The following is a 23,658-nucleotide window of genomic DNA, read 5'->3' as shown; positions in this document are numbered from 1 at the left end:
CAGGTTCAGGACTAATGTCAGGAAGTTCTGCTTCACTCAGAGAGTGGTTGACACCTGGAATGCCCTCCCAGATGAGATTATTGCGGAATCGACCGTCCTAGGCTTCAAGAGCAAACTAGATGCATATAAAGATATGGTGGACTATAAATTACGCCAGGTGTACACCTGGCAGGGCCTCCGCGTGTGCGGATCGCCGGACTTGATGGACCGAAGGTCTGATCCAGAGATGGCATTTCTTATGTTCTTATGTTACTTTCAGTTATGCACGCCCTTATACGGGCATCCACACCTAAATTTTGGCGCAGGCATTTGCTTCACGTTTTCCTTGGAGCAAATGGCTGCGCCTAAGGGCTCCTTTTATCAAGCCACGCTAGTGGTTTAACGCATGTAATAGCGCACGTTAAACCGCCGGCCGCGCTAGCCGCTAACGCCTGCCTTGAGCAGGCGGCAGTTTTTTGGCCAGAGCGGGGGTTAGCGCGTGATTAAAAGTGACACGCTAACCCCGCTAGAGCGGCTTGATAAAAGGAGCCCTAAATTTAGTTGTGGTTCTTGGATATAAGTGCTATTTTATAAACCATTTCTAACTTTAAACATGGCTTATAGGACTTTTTTCGGCACCAATATTTTTGGGTGCTGTATATGGCATTTAACCCATGCACAGTGATGAAGATATGATCTGCTTACAATTTTTAAATGACAATGGCTATTTGTGCACATGGTTTTTCCCTTCTTTATATTTTGAATTTACAGTGATACCTTGGAATCTGAACGTCCCAGTACTCGAACAACTTGGAATCCGAATGAAGAATTTGAGCAAATTTTGCCCCAGAATCCGAACGCTGCTTTGGAATCTGAACACCCTGCACGTTGCTCGTGTTTGTGCGTATGTTTCCCCAGCGCTCGGGCCACCCATACATCATTCAGTTCATTGTCAGAAGCTGTAGTGAAAGCATCTCGTGTGATTTTTGCCTCTGTGTACTGTAGTGAGGAAAATACTGTACTATATTATTATGATTTGTTAATATTTTACCTTAAAATCCAGTGTATTTTCTGTTCAAATTTGAGTTTGTGGGATCCAGGAATGGATTAATCCAATTTCTATTATTTTAAATCAGAAAAATTGTCTTGGAACCTGAATGATTTGGAACTCGAATGGGGTTCTAGAATGGATTAAGTTCGGATTCCAAGGTATCACTGTATTATGTTTTGAATTAAGTTTGAAACATTAGTAAACATTGCGTACTGTGAAATACTTGTAGGAATCATTTGACCTTGAATAGTTTAATCAAGCAATTTTCAAAAACTTGTCTTGAGGCAGGAGTGACTCCAGAAGGGCACCATAAACAGAGGTGGTGCCACAAGACAGAAATATTTTTTGTCATTGTTCCTAAAATGACAGGAGAGTAATTTTAGATCCAAGCATCCACTCTGTTTCTTACTGCTTTTGACTCTCCCTCTGTTTCCCATGATCCCTGGACCAACTTTCACTAATTCCCACAGTCTCTGCTCTATTCCTTGCTATTGTACTGGCCTCAGTATTTTTTAAGTCTCTATGCTGGCCTCAGTATTTCTCACAGCCTCCCTGCTGTCCCCTGAGTCCTTTCAAGCTTTGATGTTCTTCGCCATTCATAAACTGAACTGGGTTAACGTTCCAAAAAGTATCTGCTTAGTACACTTGCAGATTAAATAGGAAACAAAAACCATCAAATCTGAAAGTGCTCATTAGAACAGAGCAAGACTAGATCTGGTAGGGTACTAACATTGTTAGGTATTTTTAAACTAGGTATTAATTTTTCTCTTTCTCTCTTTAGCTACAACTTTCACTAACACTATGCTGCTTCCACAGGAAACATTGTGGGACTTCTCTGTCCTAACTACAACTTTACTTAGGGAAATTGGTATAGAAGTGAAAATGGACTGACAACTCAACCATAACTTTTAAGCCTGAAAATACAGAGCTGTGATTTGGGAACTGAGAACTGTGCAGCGAACCCCCTTTCCTCCCTCTCATGACCAACAGACACATTTGTCTTTCTGCCCACTTACCATGCCCACGTGTAAGAAATGACACAAAAAACCGAGAGAGAACAGAGTGGTTGAGTCTCTTGCTGTATTTCAGACCCAGTGTCCCCCCAATTTCTCTGGATTGTGTTTTGCATGGCTTTTTCATTAAAAAAAATAAAAAGTGATTCCAAGTGCTTACTTTTTCTGTCTTAAATGTCTCAGTGAATCTTGTTTTCAATTTTAAGACCAGCCTTTCATCATATTGGCTGTAGTGTTATTTCGGATAGGTTAATTTTGCACAAACTGTGACAGAAATGAACCCACTTGTAAGCCAGGATAAGTGGATACGATGTCGGTTTCTTATTGCTAGTGTTCTTTATAACATTTGCATTGAGCTGAGGAGAATTTCCTTTGAACATAACAAGGTATATTTGAAAACTCTTTTTAATCAAGTCTGTATCACCCCTTATTTCTTTGCTTTCTGAGACATTGTCTTGGACTTTATTATATTTTATCGGCACTCAATGCACAATTTCATAAGAGCGTGGGGCAGTGCTGCTTTCCATTAATGCAGCTGTAACACCAGGGATTAATCTTGCATTAGAATCTCATTGAATTCACTGATAGGGGGGTCTATTTACTAAGGTGCAGTATGCATTAACACCTGCAATTTACCATGGCTTCATTATTCCTAACAGTGGCATAGCCTGGACCCCCCACACACACACACAACACACACTTTAAAGTCAGACCCACCTCCCCAAACTTCAGTACCCTGAATGGTTGGTGGGAATGCCCAGACCTCGCCAGCCGAAGAGCTCCACAGCTTAAACTTCCCCTGGAATGAGGAAGTTGGTAGTGTGCTTTCCAGCAGTCGGTGCTGGCACACCTTGCACATGCTCAGTTTGTGCACACGAACTGAGCATGCGTGAGGAGTGCCAGCGCAAAATTATGTACCCAAGTTTATAGAATTAGAGAGATTCTATTTATTTCTGGACTGCAGTAATGCAAATGTTTCAGTACGGTTGAGCAAGTGAAATCAATTTCTAACATTCATTGGTCTAAACTCTAGATCAGTGGTTCCCAACCCTGTCCTGGAGGACCACCAGGCCAATCGGGTTTTCAGGCTAGCCCTAATGAATATGCATGAGAGAGATTTGCATATAATGGTAGTGACAGGCTTGTAAATCTGCTCCATGCATATTCATTAGGGCGATCCTGAAAACCCGATTGGCCTGGTGGTCCTCCATGACAGGGTTGGGAACCACTGCTCTAGATCTCACCATTTCACATATAATTATTTATTTACATTTCTTATATAACGCTGCTGTCCAAAGCAGTTTATATTCAGGTACTCTAAGCATTTATCCTTATCTGTCCCAATGGGTTAAATGTGAGGAAAGACGAGCAACATTTTTTTTTCTAAAAATATATTTAAGTTTTATTTTTGAATATTGATCATTATAGCGTTTCAGGATTGGCTGTTAAGAAAGAAGTTGATTTGTAAGTTAGATGCTTATTGGCTGGTATGAGTTACAGCATCTTATAATAATAGCCACCATTTTGTCTGGGCATTTTTTCCAGGTATTGGCTGTTTGTGCTAAACCTGTTGAACAGCGAATACCCGTCCTTAAGCATTTTTGCTTTATTGGAAAGAAGTTTTCACTACGGTAATTATGTTTAAATGTACTCTCTCCATGTAGCGGTCCTTAAATCCCTGATGCAAATCTGGCTTCATGTTATGGGCAATGCAAGAGTTGGTGGATACCTCTGAAGAAAGTTTTTCCAAGTTTTTAAACAAAAGCTGAGTAAAATTTTATTTAAAAGTTTTTTTGTTAATGAGTAAAAAATAGTATTTTCAATGAAGAGGGTTTTTTTTTTTTTTTAAACTCCTGGAATTGTTTTGACAAGCACTAGTTTAACCTTGGCATTTAAGAACAGGCTCTACTTGCATCATAGTCTGATAATAAAAGCCAGTTTCTGTCTCTTTGTTTTTTGCCTGTAATGGCCAGATCTCAGTTCCAGAGGCAAGTTAAACCAGCAGAACAGGAGCCACATGTCAAGAGGATGATTTTACACTACCGCATGCATGGAGGGCTAGGCATTTGTTTTCTTCATATGTTTACACCTTACACAAAGTTCTAAATATAATAGGGTCAATATTCAAAGTGATTCTGCTTGCTCAATGGGATGGCTGCCAATATTCAGCGAAACTTAACTGGGCAGTAGCATTGAATATTAGCACTAATCAGCCATGTGACATCTGGGCAGAAGCAGGGCTTTATATGGGTAGAGTCAGGAAGAACCTGGGAGTTATTCAGGTGCTGGCAATATTCAGTGCCAGGGCCAGCACTGCTAAGTAGGAAGATAGGACTGCACAAAAGGCACAACTATGCCCACTTAGCTATGGGGATGCTGGCACTACATATCAAATAGCACTCACTGAATCTCTAGGGGTCTAGGACAATTTATCACGGCCCATTAAGAGCTGCCAGTTCAGTGCAGCCCTTCCATCACCACCAAATAAGAGCTGCCAGATCAAAGGGGCTTTCATCACAGGACAAGTTTGTCATGGCCTTCCCCCCACATGCGCATTTTCACCATTTAAACAGTTAAACTTTCATGTTCAAGGCATGTGGCACATGTGGTGGAGGGCAATACCCCCCACCCCGATTGGCAAACCACCTCAATCCATACCCCCCGATCAGCACTCCACTTTGATCCACACCCCCACCTCGATCCAGCATGTCATGTGGCGCATGTACCTCGATCCACACCCCCACCGTGATCCAGCATGTCATGTGGCGCATGTACCTCGATCCACACTCCCACCGTGATCCAGCATGTCATGTGGCACACATACCTTGATCTAGCATGTCAAAGTGCCACACTGAACTTGTCCCAGGCTGAAAGGGCCGCAATGAATAGTCCTGCAATGAAAGGGCCATGCTGAACTGGTGGCTCTTAATCGGCGGCAATGGAAAGGCTGCGCTGAACTGGCGGCTCTTAAAGGGCCGCGATGAAGCATCCCATTCTGAACTTCTAGCTACTGGCCTGTAGCATTCTGATGTTCTTTCTCCCAACATGACCTGATCCTCCTCCTTGGATGTCCCCCAACATGATTTGACCTGGATCCTGGCTACTCCTGCAACCACAGAAGCCCTCGCCCAACACATCCTGCTCTCCAATGTGCCCTGACCCCCCTTTGACTCCCACAATAGAACCTCCTCCATATGTCTTGACCTCCTAATCCCCCCTCTCTGGGCTATTCCTTACTTCCATGGTTGTCCAGTGTGTAAGTGGGGCAGGATTGGATCCCCCTCACATCTGCCCCTGGTGGTTTTCTTGCCATGATACAGAAGTGGTTTGCCATTGCCTCCTCTTTAGTTAAATGACTTCCCCAAGGTCATAAGGAACTGCCATGGGATTTGAACCTAGGCCTTCTGGCTCCCATCCTGCTGCTCTTATGATCCTGCAGCTCCCCATATCTGGGAGGCTATCGACACTATCTGGGCACTTGGTGATTTCCAGAAGTTATCTTGGCATGTTAGGATTGTTATTTAATTTAATTTTAATTTCATTTAATTCTTATATACCGCTAATAACTGTGAGGTTTCTAAGCGGTTTACAAAAATGAATGCATTAAAAGATACAATAAATAAAAATAAATAAGATAGGTACTTGGAAATTCCCTAACTGTCCCAAAGGCTCACAATCTAACTAAAGTACCTGAAGAGACAATTTATCAAAAATAAAGATAAAATATAAAGACAGAGATAGAGATAGAAATGAATATTCCACCAAGTAATGAATAAATAAATTTAAAGATAGAATTAAAAAGAAATAAGTAAAATAAATAAAAAAATAGAGATAAAAAATAAGTATCAAGAGAAATAAAATATATATATTTAAAATGTTTTCCCCTGCTGGATCGGGGGAGGGGTGTAACTGTGATCAGGTGCCCTGCTGATTTATATGGTTCCACTCATCCAGATCGTTATCTAGGCAGAGCACTGATATTGCCAATGTTTTTAAATGCTAGTGTGCACCGGTGTAATAAATTACAGGACTTGCTCTTAATGGAACTCAGAGACATAAGCATCACATTTAGACATCAGCGTAAGTTTTATTCCATATGGGATGCTATATTCAATCTCTTGCCCCAAGAGGACGTGGTTCTATTCCAAACTGCTTGGGTGATTTCTCACACCATATAGGGCAGGGGTCTCAAAGTCCCTCCTCGAGGGCCGGAATCCTGTCGGGTTTTCAGGATTTCCCCTATGAATATGCATGAGATCTGTGTGCATGCACTGCTTTCAACGCATATTCATTGGGGAAATCCTGAAAACCCGACTGGATTGTGGCCCTCAAGGAGGGACTTTGAGATCCCTGATATAGGGGGATTCTTTATGACTGGTTAAATCCAATCTTGCTCCTGCTTTGTCATCTGTACGGTCTCTCAAATATATGGAGGATAGGAGAGAGGGAAGGGTTAGGGTTAGGGATAGGGGAGGGAGGGTGGATGGTTACTTTGGGAAGGAGGGTATGTTTTAAGCATATGGAGCTATCAGAGCCCAAGTTCTCTATTTCAATACTATTGAGAACTGGAGAGGGCAGCTCCAATTCATCCACCATACTCGTAGTTAGTAGGAAGGGAGAAGGGATTTAACGGGATACTTGGGACCGGAAATGGTATTAGATTGTTGGTTATATTATAAAATAGGTGATGGTTACTACATTGTTTAAAGTAACATTGCTAAATAATTTGCTTTGCATTTCTTTTACCTTCCTTTGAAATTGTATGTTGTTCTTTGTAGTACTTGGCCACCAATAAAAACGTTTGAAATTAAATGCCAGTGTGAACTACTTTGAGCGGTGTATAAATGCTAAGAAACATAAGCACCTATATATTTTTTTCAGAGCACAGACTGCAATCGGTCTCTCATGTTACTAACAAGAAACCATCATCATTCCAGTTGTCTCTCGGTTACTCAGGGGGCAGGAGACAAAGTAAAGTTGATTAGAAGAAAAGCTCACAATGCACAAGAAATACACATCACAATTTGGTAACAATACTACCACAATTCTATGAGCACGCAATACCACAGTTTCATGCAAAAATGACTGAACCGATCTTGAAAAGAAAGAGATTCCTCTGTGACCAGGATGGGAGTAGGGGAGTGACAAGGAGTACAAAGGAGAAAGAAAGATACTCTGTAGTCTTTCATCTTACCGTGGAGGAAGAGCATTGGGTATGTTCAGGTGGCTTTAAAGAAAGGCAGACAGAAATAAATTGTGATATGTCTCCAATTTAGAGGATCCCCAGCCCCGGTCTTGGTTAATGCATGAGCAACAAAATGGCAGAAGAGGGTGAAAAGAGAGAAAATACAAAACTAGACTAGGCAGATGTGCTAAGATTAGGCTGCTCCCTGCTTTGCTCAGATTTTCATTACTTACTTACGGAAAGGGTAATATAGTGAGGTTCCAGTTTTTTTTAAAAAAAATCTATCCATGCGTATTTTATATTTTTGTAAATTTAAAGGCATTTCTAGCACCAAGATATATTTTTGGGAAACCCTGCAGCAATTAATGCTCATACCAGCTGATTGGTTCTCGTCTGCCTTTTAGTCAGCAGCTCAGAGAAGCTTCATCACTGACCAAAAGGGTTTTAGTGGCTAAGCCTGGTCTTGTAGCAACCATAGAAACAGTTTTTTGTGTGGAGATGCCTCATGACCAGCTACAAACTTATGGGTTACTTCATGTCCCATAGAAGACTAGCAAGACTTATCTTTAATACATTACTATATTGACCTATACAATCTTAGTCCTCAATAAATGATCTTTAGAACTGTTATTCACTAACTGAACCTTGTTTATTCCACTCAATCTGTAATACCTTTTAATCACTGTAAGCCGCATAGAACTTCACGGTCCTGCGGTATATAAACTGTTATTATTATTATTATTAACCAAGAATAAGTAGGGTCAAGACAAATGGCTGACAAAACCACAAGAAGTTTATTCAGAAGACCATACAAAAATGCAAAAATATATGTATCAATATTTATATTTTTTATGTATGGGTTGGATTTTATTATTTTTTTTTTAATAGATTTTGACTTCTGAGGCAGGCGGTTCTTCTGCCGAAACACAGCTCTGCGTCAAGTTATTTTTATATTTTTGCATGGTCTTCTGAATAAACTTGGTGTGGTTTTGTCAGCCATTTGTCTTGACCCTACTGTCTCTTTGATTTTATCTTTGCTCATGGGGGTCATCCCTTTCCTTGTGGTTTTTATCACTATAATGGTACCCAGTTATTAGTAACTAAATCTTATTGCATAACATGGAACGTATGCTAAAAAAGTACAAATTAGTGATAAAAATAAAACATGTTGCAACATGGCTGGTTATGGGTGCTGCAATAGTGTCTCACATAACCCCAATTCTAAGGCAATTGCATTGCAATACAAGGTAATGGCTTTAATTCACCAGGCTCTGTGCCACTCAGTACCTCAGTATTTTAAGCAGTGTTTGTGTGTATACCATCAAGGTAGATCATTGAGATCTCAGAATGGAGGGGGAGGGAATGCTGCTGCTGCACAGGGAAGTGGGATGGGGGCAGGGCAGGATTAATTTGTCGAGGGCCCCTAGGCACACAAGTACACTGGGCCCCCTGCCCCGCCCCACCCCACCAAGCGCCCAGGCGGAAACAGGAAGCTGCGTCAGAGGGAAGCTTTGGGCAAGCAGCACCGCTTGCAAAATTACAGTTCCCATTGCCTTTCTTACCCGCGTTGCTTGCTTGTCTTACTTTCCGTCGATAGGGGGGTTGCTGATTGGGGTGGGTCCCGTGTTGCCGATCAGGGGGACCCATGTTGCCGATCGATGCTTGAGGGGCCCATCACTGTTTGGAAAAAACAATGTTGATGCCTTCCTTCATCGGGCCCCCCTGACTATTTCGGGCCCTAGACATGTGCCTACTTGGCCTACTGGTTAATCCTGCCCTGGGTGGGGGGAAATGCTGCTGCACAGGGAAATGGAGGGGGAGGGAATGCTGCATAGGGGCAGGGAGAGAGACAGATAGAAAGAAAGACAGCGGGAGGGAGACAGAAAGAAAGAAAGGAAGAAAGACACAGGGGCAGGGAGATGGACAGAAAGACAGGCAGAGAAAGGGGGCTAGGGAGAGAGACAGAAAGAAAGAAAGACAGACAGATATATATTCTAGCACCCGTTAATGTAACAGGCTAAAAGACTAGCATTATCATAATTGGATTAGCCAGTGAAAGTACATTATGCTGATACTAGGGCTTTCACCTTCTCAACTACGGGAGTACAATTGTGGAATGCTCTTTCTGGACAGCTGCGCTTGTGGTCAGATAGGTTGAGATTTTAAAAATTACTGAAGACACAACTTTTTGTTACGGCTTTTTTATGAGACGTATTTTATTAGACTTGTTGGAATGTCTTTCAGTTTTATGTTTAAATCATTTTAGTACTGCAGATACAGATATATTGCTACTGCTTTTCTCTATGGTTGTCTCATCAGCTTTTTTGTTGGTGATTTTATATTTTGTTCGTTATTGTTTATTATATGTGGACTTTTGGAAACTGACTAGGTGTAGGTGGTGTACACATGTTAAAATAAATAAATCTTAACAGTAGCCCACATCGATGACTTTCCCCCTTAGTGTGAAGAGTTTATCTCTGGTAATGTAATGTAATGTAACACTGCTGATATTGTGATGTCATAATACCTCATTCCACCAGTATCAAAGAGCCAACTTCATCAGTGATGTACAATGGCTTGACTGTCCTATACTTGGTTCACTTTTATTACATATAGCAGTGATCTCAATTTCTAGAGACATTTATTTTTTCTTTAATTAAGGGGGAGAGTTATCAATATGGGTTAATGTTAAGACATTATTTTACAGTTAACCCCAGTTATTTTAACTAGATATCACTGCATAAAATGGGACCTATGATAAAACAGCATAATATAGTGGTACAATAAAACATCTTAACAGTAGCCCACGTTGATAACTATGCCCTTGGTGAGAGTATTCAAGGATCTGGAAATTTAAATAGGAAAAATCATACAGAAAACAATCCCTATCTATCTGTTTATATATTTGATATTATGGGATTCAAGCTCAAAGAAATATTATTTGGTGTAGCTAAGAGTTTTATTTTTTCAGTTTCCATGTCAATTGGTACTAGCCTTTATTGGGTTATGGCACTAAAAACCTTCAACAAAAACTATTTGGAAGTTTTCCCCCGCAATTTGGGGTTTGGATTTCAGATTTATTATTTACCTTTTTGTAAATCAGAGCTCAAAGTGAGTTACACTCAGGTATGGGTTATCGAAGATGTACTGAGGTAATGGAGGGCAAAGTCACTTGCCTAAGGTCACAAACTTACAAAACATAAGAGTTGTACTGAGCAGACCAAGAGTTCATCTAGCAAAGTATTCTGTTTCCAACAGTGGCCAACCCAGGTCACAAGTACCTGGCAGAGTCCCTAAAATGATCAAGATTCCATGCTACTTAACCTCAGGAATAAGAGTGGCTTCCCCCATGTCTACCTTAACAATGATAAAAAGACTTTTTCTCCGGGAATTTGTCAAACCTTTTTTTAACTGCAGCTACATTAACTGTTACAATATTATCACTTGCTCTGGCAAAAAATTCCATCAGCTTCATTATATACTGAGTGAAAAAAATATTCAAGGCATTTTTATAATTTGGGTACCTGCATTTGGGTACCCCTTTCTTATATAAATATCTAGAATACTAGCACTTATGCACATCAGTGTACATGTATCTGCAAAAGTGCCAGCAGAGGTCCTAGTTGTTGTGTAACATACTGCATAAATGCAAAGGGACGTATACATGGGAGTGGCATGGGCAGGACATGGGTGGGGCTAATACCTATGCATATAACTTAGAGAATACTGTATGTTACATGCGTCTCTGCAGCATTTACATGCCCGCAGCTATGCTAGATCAATGTGGGCATAATACTGGATATGCCAATACCTGTTTATCCCCCTTCTTTACTAACGCATAGCGTGGGTTATCCCAGGACAAGCGGGCAGCTATTCTCAACATGTGGGTGATGTCATCCACGGAGCCCGGATGCGGACAGCTTCGCAAGCTGATGTACTTGCAGAACTTAGAAAGTTCGCAACTACCGCACCGCGCATATGCGAATGCCAAGCAAGGGCGTGCGTCTCCTCAGTTCTGTTTTCCACGGAGCTGAGAAGTTGTGTTTTTCGACGCTCTGTTCTAAACTTCATGCCTTCTCTCATCGCGGCTCATGTTTTTGTTATTTTTCAGGGTCACTGTGTTTTTTGTGCGTTTTCATTAAAATAAATAAATAAAAGACTTTAATTATATTTCTTTTGTCACAGCGGGCCCTGCTTTGTGGCCTCCACCGGCAGGGTTCAATTTTGCTGAGGCCATCTTTCCGTCTATGTCCAGACCGGTCACAGTCTTCAAGAAGTGTAGCCATTGCCAGCGCACGATCTCCCTCACTGACCCACATAGGTGGTGTATTCAGTGTTTGGGACCTGACCATCGTCCAGAGTCGTGTACTCGCTGTGCTACCCTTCAACCTCGAGCCCACAAGCATCATCGAGTTCAGGTGGAGAAACTCTTTGGTGGTATGGATCCCCTTGCCCCAGTCTCGACCTTGCATCCTGTCCATCATCAGGGAAGGATACGCTCTTCATTTAATTCAGGTTCCTCCAGATCTGCCTCCAAGAGAGTATCCTTCCAATCCATCCCAGACCATCCTTCTTTTTCAGGAAGCTCAAGCTCTGCTTCATCTCCGTGCCATCGAAGAAGTTCCCCCATTTTGGATCTCAGAGCCCTCAACAAATTTCTAGTCAGAGAGAAATTCTGGATGCTGTCTCTGGCATCATTATACCCCCTTCTAGATCAGAACGATTGGTTAAGTTCTCTAGATCTCAAAAAGGCTTACACTCGCATTCCCATTCATCCAGCCTCTCGACAGTTCCTCAGATTTCGGGTGGGAAATCTGCATTTTCAGTACAGAGTGCTACCTTTTGGCCTGGCTTCATCTCCAAGAGTGTTCACCAAGTGCCTAGTTGTAGTAGCAGCAGCTCTGTGGAACCATGGGCTCCAGGTGTTCCCATACCTGGAATGGCTCATCAAGGATTCAACATCTCAAGGGGTTATTGTACGGACTATGTGGTTCCTACAAAGTTTGGGGTTCAAAATCAACTTTCCCAAATCCCAGCTACAGCCCTCTCAGATTTTACAGTTCATCAGAGCTGTTCTGAACACTGTCCGACTCAAAGCATTCCTTCCTCAACAACGTCAGGATGCTCTCATTCATCTCTGCCACAAAGTGTCTTCCTTGGCTACAATTTCATCAAGACACATGATGGTTCTCCTAGGTCACATGGCCTCTACAGTTCACGTGACTTCTTTTGCCAGACTTCACCTCAGAATTCCTCAGTGGACCCTGGAATCTCAGTGGGCGCAGGCATGCAATCCATTTTCTCAACATATTACAGTACCTCCTTCGTTGAGACAGTCTCTCCACTGGTGGATGCTCTCATCCAATCTCTCCAGGGGTTTACTGTTTCAAACAACCCTTATCAGAAGGTCCTAATGACAGATTCCTCGACCTACGCTTGGGAAGCTCATCTCGATGGTCTCTGTACTCAAGGCCATTGGTCCAGCATGGATCGTCAGTGTCACATCAATCTGTTGGAACTCAGAGTGATCTTCAATGCTCTCAAAGCTTTTCAGCATCTTCTTCACGATCAGGTAGTCCTCATTTGGACAGACAACCAAGTAGCCATGTACTACATCAACAAGCCGGGAGGAATAGGATCTCTCCCTCTTTGTCAGGAAGCTCAAAAGGTGTGGAACTGGGCAATCCATCACAGCACCTTCCTAAAAGCAGTCTACATTCAAGGAGAGAAAACTATCAGGTGGACAAATTGAGTCGTCTTCTGCAACTTCACGAATAGACACTCAATTCCTCGCCTCTTCATCACATTTTTTCTCAGTGGGGAACTCCTCAGATAGATCTCTTTGCGTCTCTCCACAACAATAAACTGCCTCAGTTCTGCTCCAGGATATACTTTCCTCATCACCTCAAGGCAGATGCTTTCCTTCTAGAATGGACGAATCAGTTTCTCTATGCATTTCCTCCATTACCTCTGGTTCTCAAAACTCTTGTCAAACTTAAACAAGATTATGCCACCATGATTCTGATAGCTCCTCGGTGGCCCAGACAACCCTGGTACTCCCTCCTACTTCAACTCAGCACAAGGGAGCCTCTACTTCAACCAGTATTTCCCTCTCTGCTTTCACAGAGTCAGGGGTCTCTGCTTCATCCCAACCTGCAGTCTCTACACCTGACAGCTTGGTACCTCTCAACCTAACTGCCACTCTATAGTTTTCTCAATTTTTACAGAATGTTTTAGAGGCTTCTAAGAAGCCTACCACTAGACAATGCTATAATTAGAAATGAACTAGATTTTCTGCTTGGTGCACCATTCTTCATAAGGAACCTCAATCTACCTTCTTGTCTTCAGTATTGGATTACCTATTCCATTTGTCTCAATCAGGCCTCAAATCCACATCCATTCCAGTCCATCTCAGTGCAATTGCTGCTTTCCATCAGCCTATCAAAGAGAAACCCCTCTCTGCTCATCCTTGGTTTCCAGATTTATGGAAGGTCTTTTCATTGTCAAACCACCTCTCAAACCACCTCCAGTGGTTTGAGATCTCAATGTTGTTCTTGCTCAATTGATGAAGCCTCTTTTGAACCAATGGATTTGGCTCATCTTAAATATCTCACTTGGAAAATGGTTTTTCTCATTGCTCTCATGTCCACTTGCAGGGTCAGTGAGCTCCAAGCTTTAGTTGCAGACCCACCTTTCACAGTATCCCATCATGCCAAGGTGGTCCTCCGTACTCATCCTAAATTCTTACCTAAAATGGTTTTAGAATTTCATCTCAATCAATCCATTGTACTTCCAGTGTTTTGTTCTAAAGCCTCATTCTCATCCTGGAGATACAGCTCTTCATACTCTAGACTGTAAGCGTGCTTTGGCTTTCTACTTCCAACGTACTAAGCCACACAGATCTGCACCTCAACTTTTTGTCTCCTTTGATCCAAACAAGTTGGGACATCCGATTTCCAAGCGCACCATCTCCAACTGGTTAGCTGCTTGCATCTCTTTCTGCTATACTCAGGCTGGACTGCATCTACAGAGCCGAGTCACAGCCCACAAAGTCAGAGCCATGGCGGCATCAGTAGCTTTCCTTAGATCTACTCCTATGAGGAAATCTGCAAAGCTGCCACTTGGTCCTCGGTTCATACATTCACCTCTCATTATTATCTGGATGCTTTTTCCAGATGGGATGGCCATTTTGGCCAGGCAATGTTACAAAATTTATTCTCCTGAATTGTCAACTCTCCCTCCATCCCATACTAGTTAGCTTGGAGGTCACCCACATGTTGGGAATAGGCTGCCTGCTTGTCCTGGGATAAAGCACAGTTACTTACCGTAACAGGTGTTATCCAGGGACAGCAGGCAGCTATTCTCACAACCCACCCACCTCCCCGGGTTGGCTTCTCTGCTAGCTATCTGAACTGAGGAGACGCTTGCCCTTGCGTGGGCGGGAAGGCACTCGTGCATGCGCAGTGCAGCAGTCACAAACTTTCTAAGTTCTGTAAGCAAATCACTTGCGAAGCTGTCCGCATCCAGGCTCCGTGGATGACGTCACCCACATGTTGAGAATAGCTGCCTGCTGTCCCTGGATAACAGCTGTTATGGTAAATAACTGTGCTTTTTAGCGCCGGCAGCGGCGGTAACTGCTCCGACACCCATAGGGGAGCAGAACGCAGGTCTTCTACTAACAGGCTAAAGCCTTCAAGCCACCGCCATCAAGCCACCGGGCTAGTCTGTTAGAAATTTTTTTTAAAAATACCCTATATGTCCTTTTATGGTTGGCGGAAAGCCTTTTAAATAAACTCTTCTTGTCTGCATTGGAAAAAGGTTCAAACTAATTTGCTGCTGAGTCACAAACTCCCCTGCTTCTGGGCTAAAGTGCAGCTAAGGAGCAGATTCCAGAATTCAGACCAGTAGAGAGGACAGTATTAATCCATAATGCACATTAATTTGGTAATCTATTTATGCTTTTCAGAAGCCAATGAGATCCTGTTTATTGAACAGGTAAAAAAATAAGAGATCACACTTTTTTGTTGTTTGGATCAGACTCGATCAATTATTAGATGGTTTGTGTTAATCACGGGCAGGGCGTTGTCATTAGACTCCTCTTTCAGAATGTTGCTCTTGCATTGCCTTTCAGCATAAGAAATTAAGGTAAAATGGAAGTTTGAAAGATGGAAATGTGCAGCTACACATCATCTCACACACCTGGGACAGGCCTCCATTCAAACATGCTTAATAAGTTCTCTTTTTTTAATGTTTTATAAAACACAATTTCTGATCTCAGAAATTTCTGCTCATAAGTGAGTGCATCAAAAGAAATGATGGCTTTGTGAGCAATCTCTAATAAAGCAACTTTTAATCTGATAATTGTCAGCATTGACCACATATTTCAGGCAATGAAACATTGTGAAGTAGACAGCCCTGGACCAGAATGCTAGGAATGATTAAGAAAGGGATCATGAACAGATCGGAGAAGGTTATCATGCCGCTGTACCGGGCCATGGTGCACCTTCACCTGGAGTACTGCGTCCAGCACTGGTCGCCGTACATGAAGAAGGACACGGTACTACTCGAAAGGGTCCAGAGAAGAGTGACTAAAATTGTTAAGGGGCTGGAGGAGTTGCCGTACAGCGAGAGATTAGAGAAACTGTGCCTCTTCTTCCTCAAACAGAAGAGATTGAGAGGGGACATGATCGAAACATTCAACATACTGAAGGGAATAGACTTAGCAGATAAGGACAGGTTGTTCACGCTCTCCAAGGTAGGGAGAACGAGAGGGCACTCTCTAAAATTGAAAGGGGATAGATTCCGTACGAACATAAGGAAGTTCTTCTTCACCCAGAGAGTGGTGGAGAACTGGAATGCTCTTATTTATTTATTCAATTTTCTATATTGTTCTCCCAAGGGAGCTCAGAACGGTTTACATTAATTTATTCAGGTACTCAAGCATTTTTCCCTGTTTGTCCCGGCGGGCTCACATTCTACCTAATGTACCTGGGGCAATGGGGGGATTAAGTGACTTTCCCAGGGTCACAAGGAGCAGAGTAGTTTTGAACCCACAACCCCAGAGTGCTGAGGCTGTAGCTTTAACCACTGTGCCACACACTCCTAGGTATGCAAGATAAAGTTGGACAAGTTCCTTCTCAACTGGAAAGTATGCAGGTGAGGCTGGGCTCATCTAGAGTACTGGTCTTTGACCTAGGGACCGCCGCGTGGGCACGATGGACCACTGGTCTGACCCAGCAGCGGCAATTCTTATGTTCTTATTATTTTGTGTTTCTCAGTATGAAATTAGTCCTATTATATCATTGGACATCCTTTTTTTTTTTTACTGATTAAAAGCAAGTGTTATTTCAATTATATTCTTTGTAAAAACATAATATAGACTTTTTCACCAAAAGGGTACAGCTGTCACTGAATAGGTGGAACCCTACAATAATATTGACAACAGGGACACACAAAGGCCTCCTTTTACTAAGCTGTGATAGTGGTTTTAGTGGGCGCTTAGCGTGCGCAGAATTGCCCCACGCGCCAGACGCTAACACCAGCATTGAGCTGGTGTTAGTTCTAGCTGCGTAGCGCGGGTTTAGCACACGCTCAAATTCTGCGGGCACTAAAAACGCTATCACAGCTTAGTAAAAGGAGCCCATTATGGCTTAGTCCATTAAGGTAGCTGAAATTCTTATGGAGGCCACATAGTTAAGGAATGACCGTGGTCTTTTTACAAATTCACAATATGTTCAGATTGTCTGTACCCTCTTCCCAGTGACAGCATTGTGGTAAGCAATAAGAAGTGTTAGGGTGTTTTAAGTGGGATATCCTTGTAATTCTGACCCTCTTGATTTATTTTCCTAGACTGGCAGCACGTATCAATAAAAGAGTAAAATTCATTTGCAAGCCCACCTTGATGACAATGTTGTAACTAATTTCGTTATTCAGAATGAAGTTTGACCATACACTCAAGCTGAACAATCAACGTGAAAGATGATCAACTCAAGCCCATCACTGCTGCTGTCTTGCCATCTCTCTGAAAATCTAAAAACCAACACAAATTTTGCGTTCCGAAGATAAGGGCCTCCGTGACGTCCCTTCTTTTTTTTTTTTTCGCACATTAGTTTAGATGGATATTGAGATTCATTCTTTCTGGCTGCAGGTCTAATTTTATGGAATGGTTTGCTGAAATAGGTCTATGTTCGAAACCATCATTACTTTTATTTAGAAAATAACTTAAAGCTTATTTTTTCAATTAGCTTTTCTAAGAAGATTTCATGGGGTAGTTTAATATTTTGAAGTCCAAGTTAGCTTATGATGTAATTCATTTTGCAGCACATGGGTTAATTTTTCTATCTGAATTGATTTTGTTATGTTTGATTTGTTTTTAAGTGTATTAGTTGTAGTTTTTAGTTATGCATATTCTTTTTTTTTTGCTGCACAGATTTGGAGATAGTATGGGGTATAATAATTTTTAAATAAATTAACAAATCTCTCTGTTACATTTGGGCACCTGCCTCCAACTGTATAGGATTTGTTGCTTTTGACTTGGAGATTCAGAGCTGCCAAAGTCTTTTATCTACAAGGTGAATTATAACCAGTACCTAGTAAATTCCCTCTCAATATTTTTCCAAGTTTATTTTACAAACTCGGCCCTTTTTCTCCAAATGCCTTTTGTATACAAAGAACACTTTGTTGGAACAACGTGTAACATTCAGAATGGATTTACTGATGGCTTTTTAGTTTTAAAAAGCAATAGAAGGAAATTACATAAAATATGGTGGCTAAGAACTGAGCTCCAATTGTATATTAACAGTCTTTAGTTATCTCAGTATGGCCTTATTATTTGATCAAAGTAAACTGTGATGGTTTGCTCTAATCTATGTTCCTGGAATACAGTGTCCATTTTGAACTGATAATTGAAACTACTTCTATTTTATGCAAGACATTTTCTAGTTTTAAAACAGGAAGATTAGTCAAGCTTTGAACACGGTTTGGTACCTGTACTCATATGTAGAAGCTACATATGAGTCTAGCATCTACACTATATAGTATGCTTGCCGAACTTGATTTAGGATTGGACCCAGAATTAACATAAACAGGAATATTTGGCACATCAAAGTCTGTTCCAATGGGAAGCTGTTATCATTGACACATAAGCAGTACAAGTGATATACTGTAATAAACATCTATGCCAATGGGCTCTTTGTCAGGATGGAAAGGACTAACAAATCAAGTCTGAGCCCCATGGAAGGACAAAAACTAGGAAAGGCAGGAAGCCTTGGGGAGAGGTAAAAAGTTTTGTGTGCAGAAACAGAGGTCAGAAAGAAGGCTATATAAAAAACGGCATTAATTGCTCATATAGCTAGCTTAATGTACTGAAAAATTGGCCCGAATGGTAGATCATTATATTGCGTTAGTAATATAGGGATGTTTTTCAGCATGTACAGGTAAGGGATTCTGTTTAAATGTAGTGGAGAAGCAAGGTGTTCACACTAATATGAATCTCTTTGTACATTAACAGAAAATGAAGACATTATTAATGTTCATATTTAAAGTTAAAGCCTTTAGGGCTGTCAGGAGGACTGATCAATAGCATGAAGGAATGAGAGAGAGAGAGAGAGCAGCCAAGAATTTACCTCCAGTATTGTTAAGGACAGGTGATGAAATACCATTGCAGAGAACATCAGAGTAAGGAAATAGATCCCTTCTACATATCTGTAGAGGTTAACTACATTGTAGGCTTAGCATTCAAAGACCCAAGTCAGATGTGCTTAACAATCTTTTGGTATTTCAAAGTTTCAAATTTATTAGTGGTTGCAGTTGAAGCAAGCCATTCAGAAAGGGTTCCCTGATTGGCACAATTTAAAAATTAATTATAGGCTGCAGGTCCTGTGCTTCCAGACGGATTTCCTAGGACATCAGGCCGCCCAGTGGTATAAATTAATATCTGAATTCTTGAATAAAAAACCAAAAACTAGTCTTAGAGACATTTGGAGCACTGAGATAAAGCAGCAAATTTCTGCTACTCAATGGCCACGAATTTGAACTTGGAGGATGAGATGTACAGCGTCAGCATCTATGAGACAAACATGGTTTTTTTTGGTTACATAGAAGTTTCTGGACCCCTGTTCGTTTACAGAAATTAGATAGTTCTAAATCTAATAGATGCTGGCACTGTCATCTTGAAATAGGGACACTGGATCATCTGTTGTTCTATTGTCCTTTGATACTTAACTTTTGGAAGTCAATATAGGGACAAATTAATACCATACTGGAGTCATTGATTCCATTGACATATGAGGTAGTCATATGTGGGATGATATTGGATCTTAAACCCTCATTGGATAGATATAAATGCTGGCTTTTCCTTATTATGACCGGGATAGCCATGCAAATGATTACTCGTAACTGGAAAAATTGGGATCGCCTTAGTTTTACTTTTTTGGTGGGCGAATTTATGCTTAATGCTGACATGCTAGGGCATACTAAGATATTCAAATTAGTTTGGGGTCCATTGACGTCTTTTGTAGAGTTGTTATAGTTGTCATTTATCTTTATTTCCCGTTGTTTTAGCTCCCACACAAGGGGAGGGTGGATGGGTGGGAGAGGAGGGGGGTATATCTTTTGTTTGGTATTATTCTCTGATGGGAAATATTGGATGGGAGAGAGAGTTTTATTTTTGTATTGATACTGATTGATTATAAGAGCTTATTTGATTATTATTATTTGCATGTATATTGTATTGCACTTTTTGTTGGCTTAGAAAACGAAATAAAGATTTTTAAAAAAAAAGAATTAAGGTTACTCAATAGTCTTGTGTAAGTGTAGCTAAACTCATGACAATATTTTAAATCAAGGAGGCACTCAATAAATACAAAAGTAAAATAATTTCTATCTTCTTAGAGCTGATGGCAAAACCTAAGCAGTGAAAGGCTTGAGAAATGACTATCAGAAAACGACAAACAAAAGACAAATGAACGTAGAGACAAATTTCAACAAAGGTAGAATTAAGGCAAAGGCCATTGGTGTTCCCATTACAGGTTGGGGTACAAGTACCCTATGGGGCTCATTTTCAAAAAAAGACAGACATCCAAGAGATGGCACAAACTGTCACCTGGACGTCTTACTAGTCAAAACATCCAAGTGGGCATTTTCCAAACTGACTTTCTAAACATCTTTCTGGTCATTTTGTCTCCAGGGTGTCTGAATCTTAAAGCGTGTGTTAGAAGTGTGTTTCTGGATGGGATTAGGTCAGGCTTAGCAATACTTAAACCTTTTACAAAACATCAAGGGCACAATTTGGACATTTTGGGTTAGACCTGCTTTTAAAATGAATAAGGGCCATAAAGGTACCCAAATTGATCAGATGACCTCCTGGTAGATGAACATATGACCTCCACATACTCCCCCAGTGGTCACTGACCCCCTTCCCATTGGACATTTTTTCCTATAATGGCAAAAAATAGTTAGATGTTTAGCTGGAGAAAACATCTAGCTAGGCCATTTTTGAAAAAAACAAAAGTTAAGATGCCTTGCGGCCATTTCTTCTGCCTGATATTTGGACATCTTGCAGGAAACATCCAAAGTTGGACTTGGATGTCCTTTCAAAAATGGCCCTCCACTTGTCTAGGATCCTTTATTTTTTTAACACCTTAATGGGAAAATTAAGTTGTTTGAAATTTAATCAAACTGGCAAGAAAGAGAAAGTGGCTGAGAAGAAAAGAAGAGGAAAGGAATAGACAATGAACATACAGTTTATATTAACAGGAAGGATATTAGTGAGGAATAAACATAAAAGGATATGAGAAAATACAGCTTACGTTGAGAAAAGAAAGATGAAAACTGATTAAAGTAATAATGAACCGTAAAAGGTGTGCGGAAAGAAAAAGTAAGAACATCAAGGAGAGAGGGGAAGCAAAGGAGAGACAGGGAAAAAGCAGTATTAAAGCAGACAGGAATTTAAAAAAGATTAATTAGGAGTAAGAGAAAAAACCAAAACTGAACAATAAAGAATAAAAATGAAAGAGTAGAGGGAAAGAATTGAGGAAGGCCAGAATTACAGCTCAAGAAGAAAATAAAGAGAAGAGAAAATGGAAAGAAAAGTAGAGGCCAGGAAACAAAGCAGTGAAATATCTATTGCTTAATCAGCTGCTGCATCATAGAGATTCTTAACATAAGTCCTGGAATGAATTATCACTTTAAACCGTGCATAACAGCTTCAAATGTTGTCAGAAAAACGAATAAGATAGTTTCCATGTTCTTTGAACTATTTCTATGGAAATAAACACTACACTGGTCTTGAGCAATGATTGTTTGGGAAGGCGCAATGAAGAGAAAGTCATAGGAGGATTTTGAATATATCTCATTATATGTGACTATTAAAAATTGGCTCAAATATTTTTTATAACATAAAGTTCAGTGGACTGCAAAGAAGGGGACCACACACATTTTAAATGTCTTTGCTCTGACTTTTGAAGCTTATGAATATATGAGGAGTTTAGTAGATAATGAGCAAAAGGGCAGACCGTAGGGGACTATCTGTTTACAAGTGGCTTCTGGTCCTTCTGTGATAAGATATGGTAGGAAATAAGAATGCATTGAACCTTAAGAAGCAGGATAATAAGGAAGTGGGCCCTGTGCTTTAGACCAATAAGAAACTGGTGTGTAGCATTATGGGGTAACGCTCTGACTTTGCATGGAATAGATAGAGGAGCCACCATATTGAATCTTGGAGCCGCATTGAAAGATTGATCACTTCCACATCCTGAGGCAGCTTACAATTAGCGAAACGCTGCCCATCATCGATATGTGGTGTGCTTTTGTTTTCCATCTTGGTAGGGCTTTGCTCCTAATGTTGCTGCGAGCACTGGTAGTTTACCTAATCTTATAGTGCTTTGAACGTTAAACGGACACTCACTCACTTGCATTGCACAAGGCTTTTTTACATAGTGAAATATTATTTGAGGAGGTTTTTTTATGCCACTGACTTTAATGTACCCCGGTTAGCCTCCATTTATTCACCTACAACCTGAACTATTGGTTTGGTGGAGGGGGGATCTGAGGCTTTTTCCTACCTCATGATAATTTTCAGGGAAGAAATGTTTTGGGGTGCAGGCTGAGGGTTGTCCGTTTTTGATTTCAACTTCCAGTGTTCTCAGCAACATCTAGTATCTTCTCTGCGGTTCCCTTGGTTGTCTATGTTTTTTGGGTCACTGTGCTGTGAACCAGGTCGAGAGTGTAGTCTGAGAATGGACAGAGAACAGCCATGTTTTCTATAATCTCTCAAGATTTCTCATAAAATGATTCATTCCCAAATCCTTTTCTTAATTGTCAGACTTGAAGTTCTACAATTTCTGCAGCATTGCGAGGGTCTATTTTGAGTTGCTGGCATCCACTCCCGAAAGCTTCAAGCACATGGCCAAGTGTGGTCATGTTAGCAGTCAAAGCATTAGATGCTGATGAGTGGGGACATAAGAGTGACCACAGGAGTGAGGACCATATACTAAGGTTCCTATTCTGAATTGGGGGCAATCACCCTATGAATTTACCAGACTGGATAGTGTGTTTTCTCAACAAAATGGGCTCCAATTTAGGAAAAGCTGTCAGAACAATGTATTTTGAGGGGAAAGGATGGAGAAATTGAAGAAAATTATTTCAAATTAAGTTTAGTTGGTTTGTGCTTTGTTTATTAACCATCCAACAGATCAGGTTTTCAGGCTATCCATAATGAATATGCATGAAAAAGATCTGCATGCCTACCATCTTCATGGCATACAAATCTCTCCCATGCATGTTCATGATGGCTAATTTGAAAAAAACAATCTACTGGCAGCCCCTAAAGGCTGGGAGTAAAAACCAATGCTGAAGAGGATGAAAGGTAATATACAAACCAAATCAATTGCAAACTTAAAGCAGTTTAAGCGAATGACTAGGAAAAGCAAAGTAAGGAGCATGGATCCCAGAAACATAGGGAGCAAACTGACTTGTTCACCGTTACACAAAAAGCCATATGCAATGCAGATTTTTTCCAGAAGCAAAGAATGGCTTCTTAGGTTAATGGCAGAGGTACATCTTGGAACTCTTGTTCTAAATAAAAGAACCCCAGTCTTTGAGTTGGCTTTGAGGCTGACCTCTTTAGCTGATTTTCAGGATATCCACAATGCATATGCACAATAGAAATTTAGATACATTGGAGTACCAACGTATGCAAATATATCTTAGGCATACTCACCGTGGCTTTCCTATAAACCAGAATGGCTGATTGTCCTTGAGAAATGAGTTTGAAGTCATTGCACTAAACCAATCATCCACGGTTACACTTAAGAATAAGTTTTCTCTTCTGGTTCAGGTTCAGATCACATCGCATGCCAGGTTTTATTTATTTATATACCACTTCTATCCAAAGTGGTTTACATGCACGTACTCGAGAATTTTTTCCTGTC

The 23,658-nt window shown here is 40.9% G+C and overlaps 1 protein-coding gene across 22 annotated transcripts in view; it reads right to left on the bottom strand.

Annotated features, from left to right (window-relative positions):
• CACNA1C (calcium voltage-gated channel subunit alpha1 C) overlaps window positions 1–23,658 on the bottom strand; it is a 1,333,094-nt gene that overhangs the window by 109,038 nt on the left and 1,200,398 nt on the right. For 15 of the 22 annotated variants that reach the window (XM_033951116.1, XM_033951118.1, XM_033951113.1 and 12 more), the window contains one exon: window positions 7,238–7,270. The exons of the other annotated variants lie outside the window; for them this stretch is intronic. In XM_033951116.1, the coding sequence (XP_033807007.1) occupies window positions 7,238–7,270 (33 nt within the window). The remainder of the gene's footprint in view (window positions 1–7,237; window positions 7,271–23,658) is intronic. 22 annotated transcript variants of the gene reach the window in all.

This window comes from Geotrypetes seraphini, chromosome 7 (genome assembly GCF_902459505.1).
Source record: "Geotrypetes seraphini chromosome 7, aGeoSer1.1, whole genome shotgun sequence".
Classification (NCBI taxonomy): Eukaryota; Metazoa; Chordata; class Amphibia; order Gymnophiona; family Dermophiidae; genus Geotrypetes; species Geotrypetes seraphini.
This window is presented reverse-complemented; position numbering and strand designations above follow the sequence as displayed.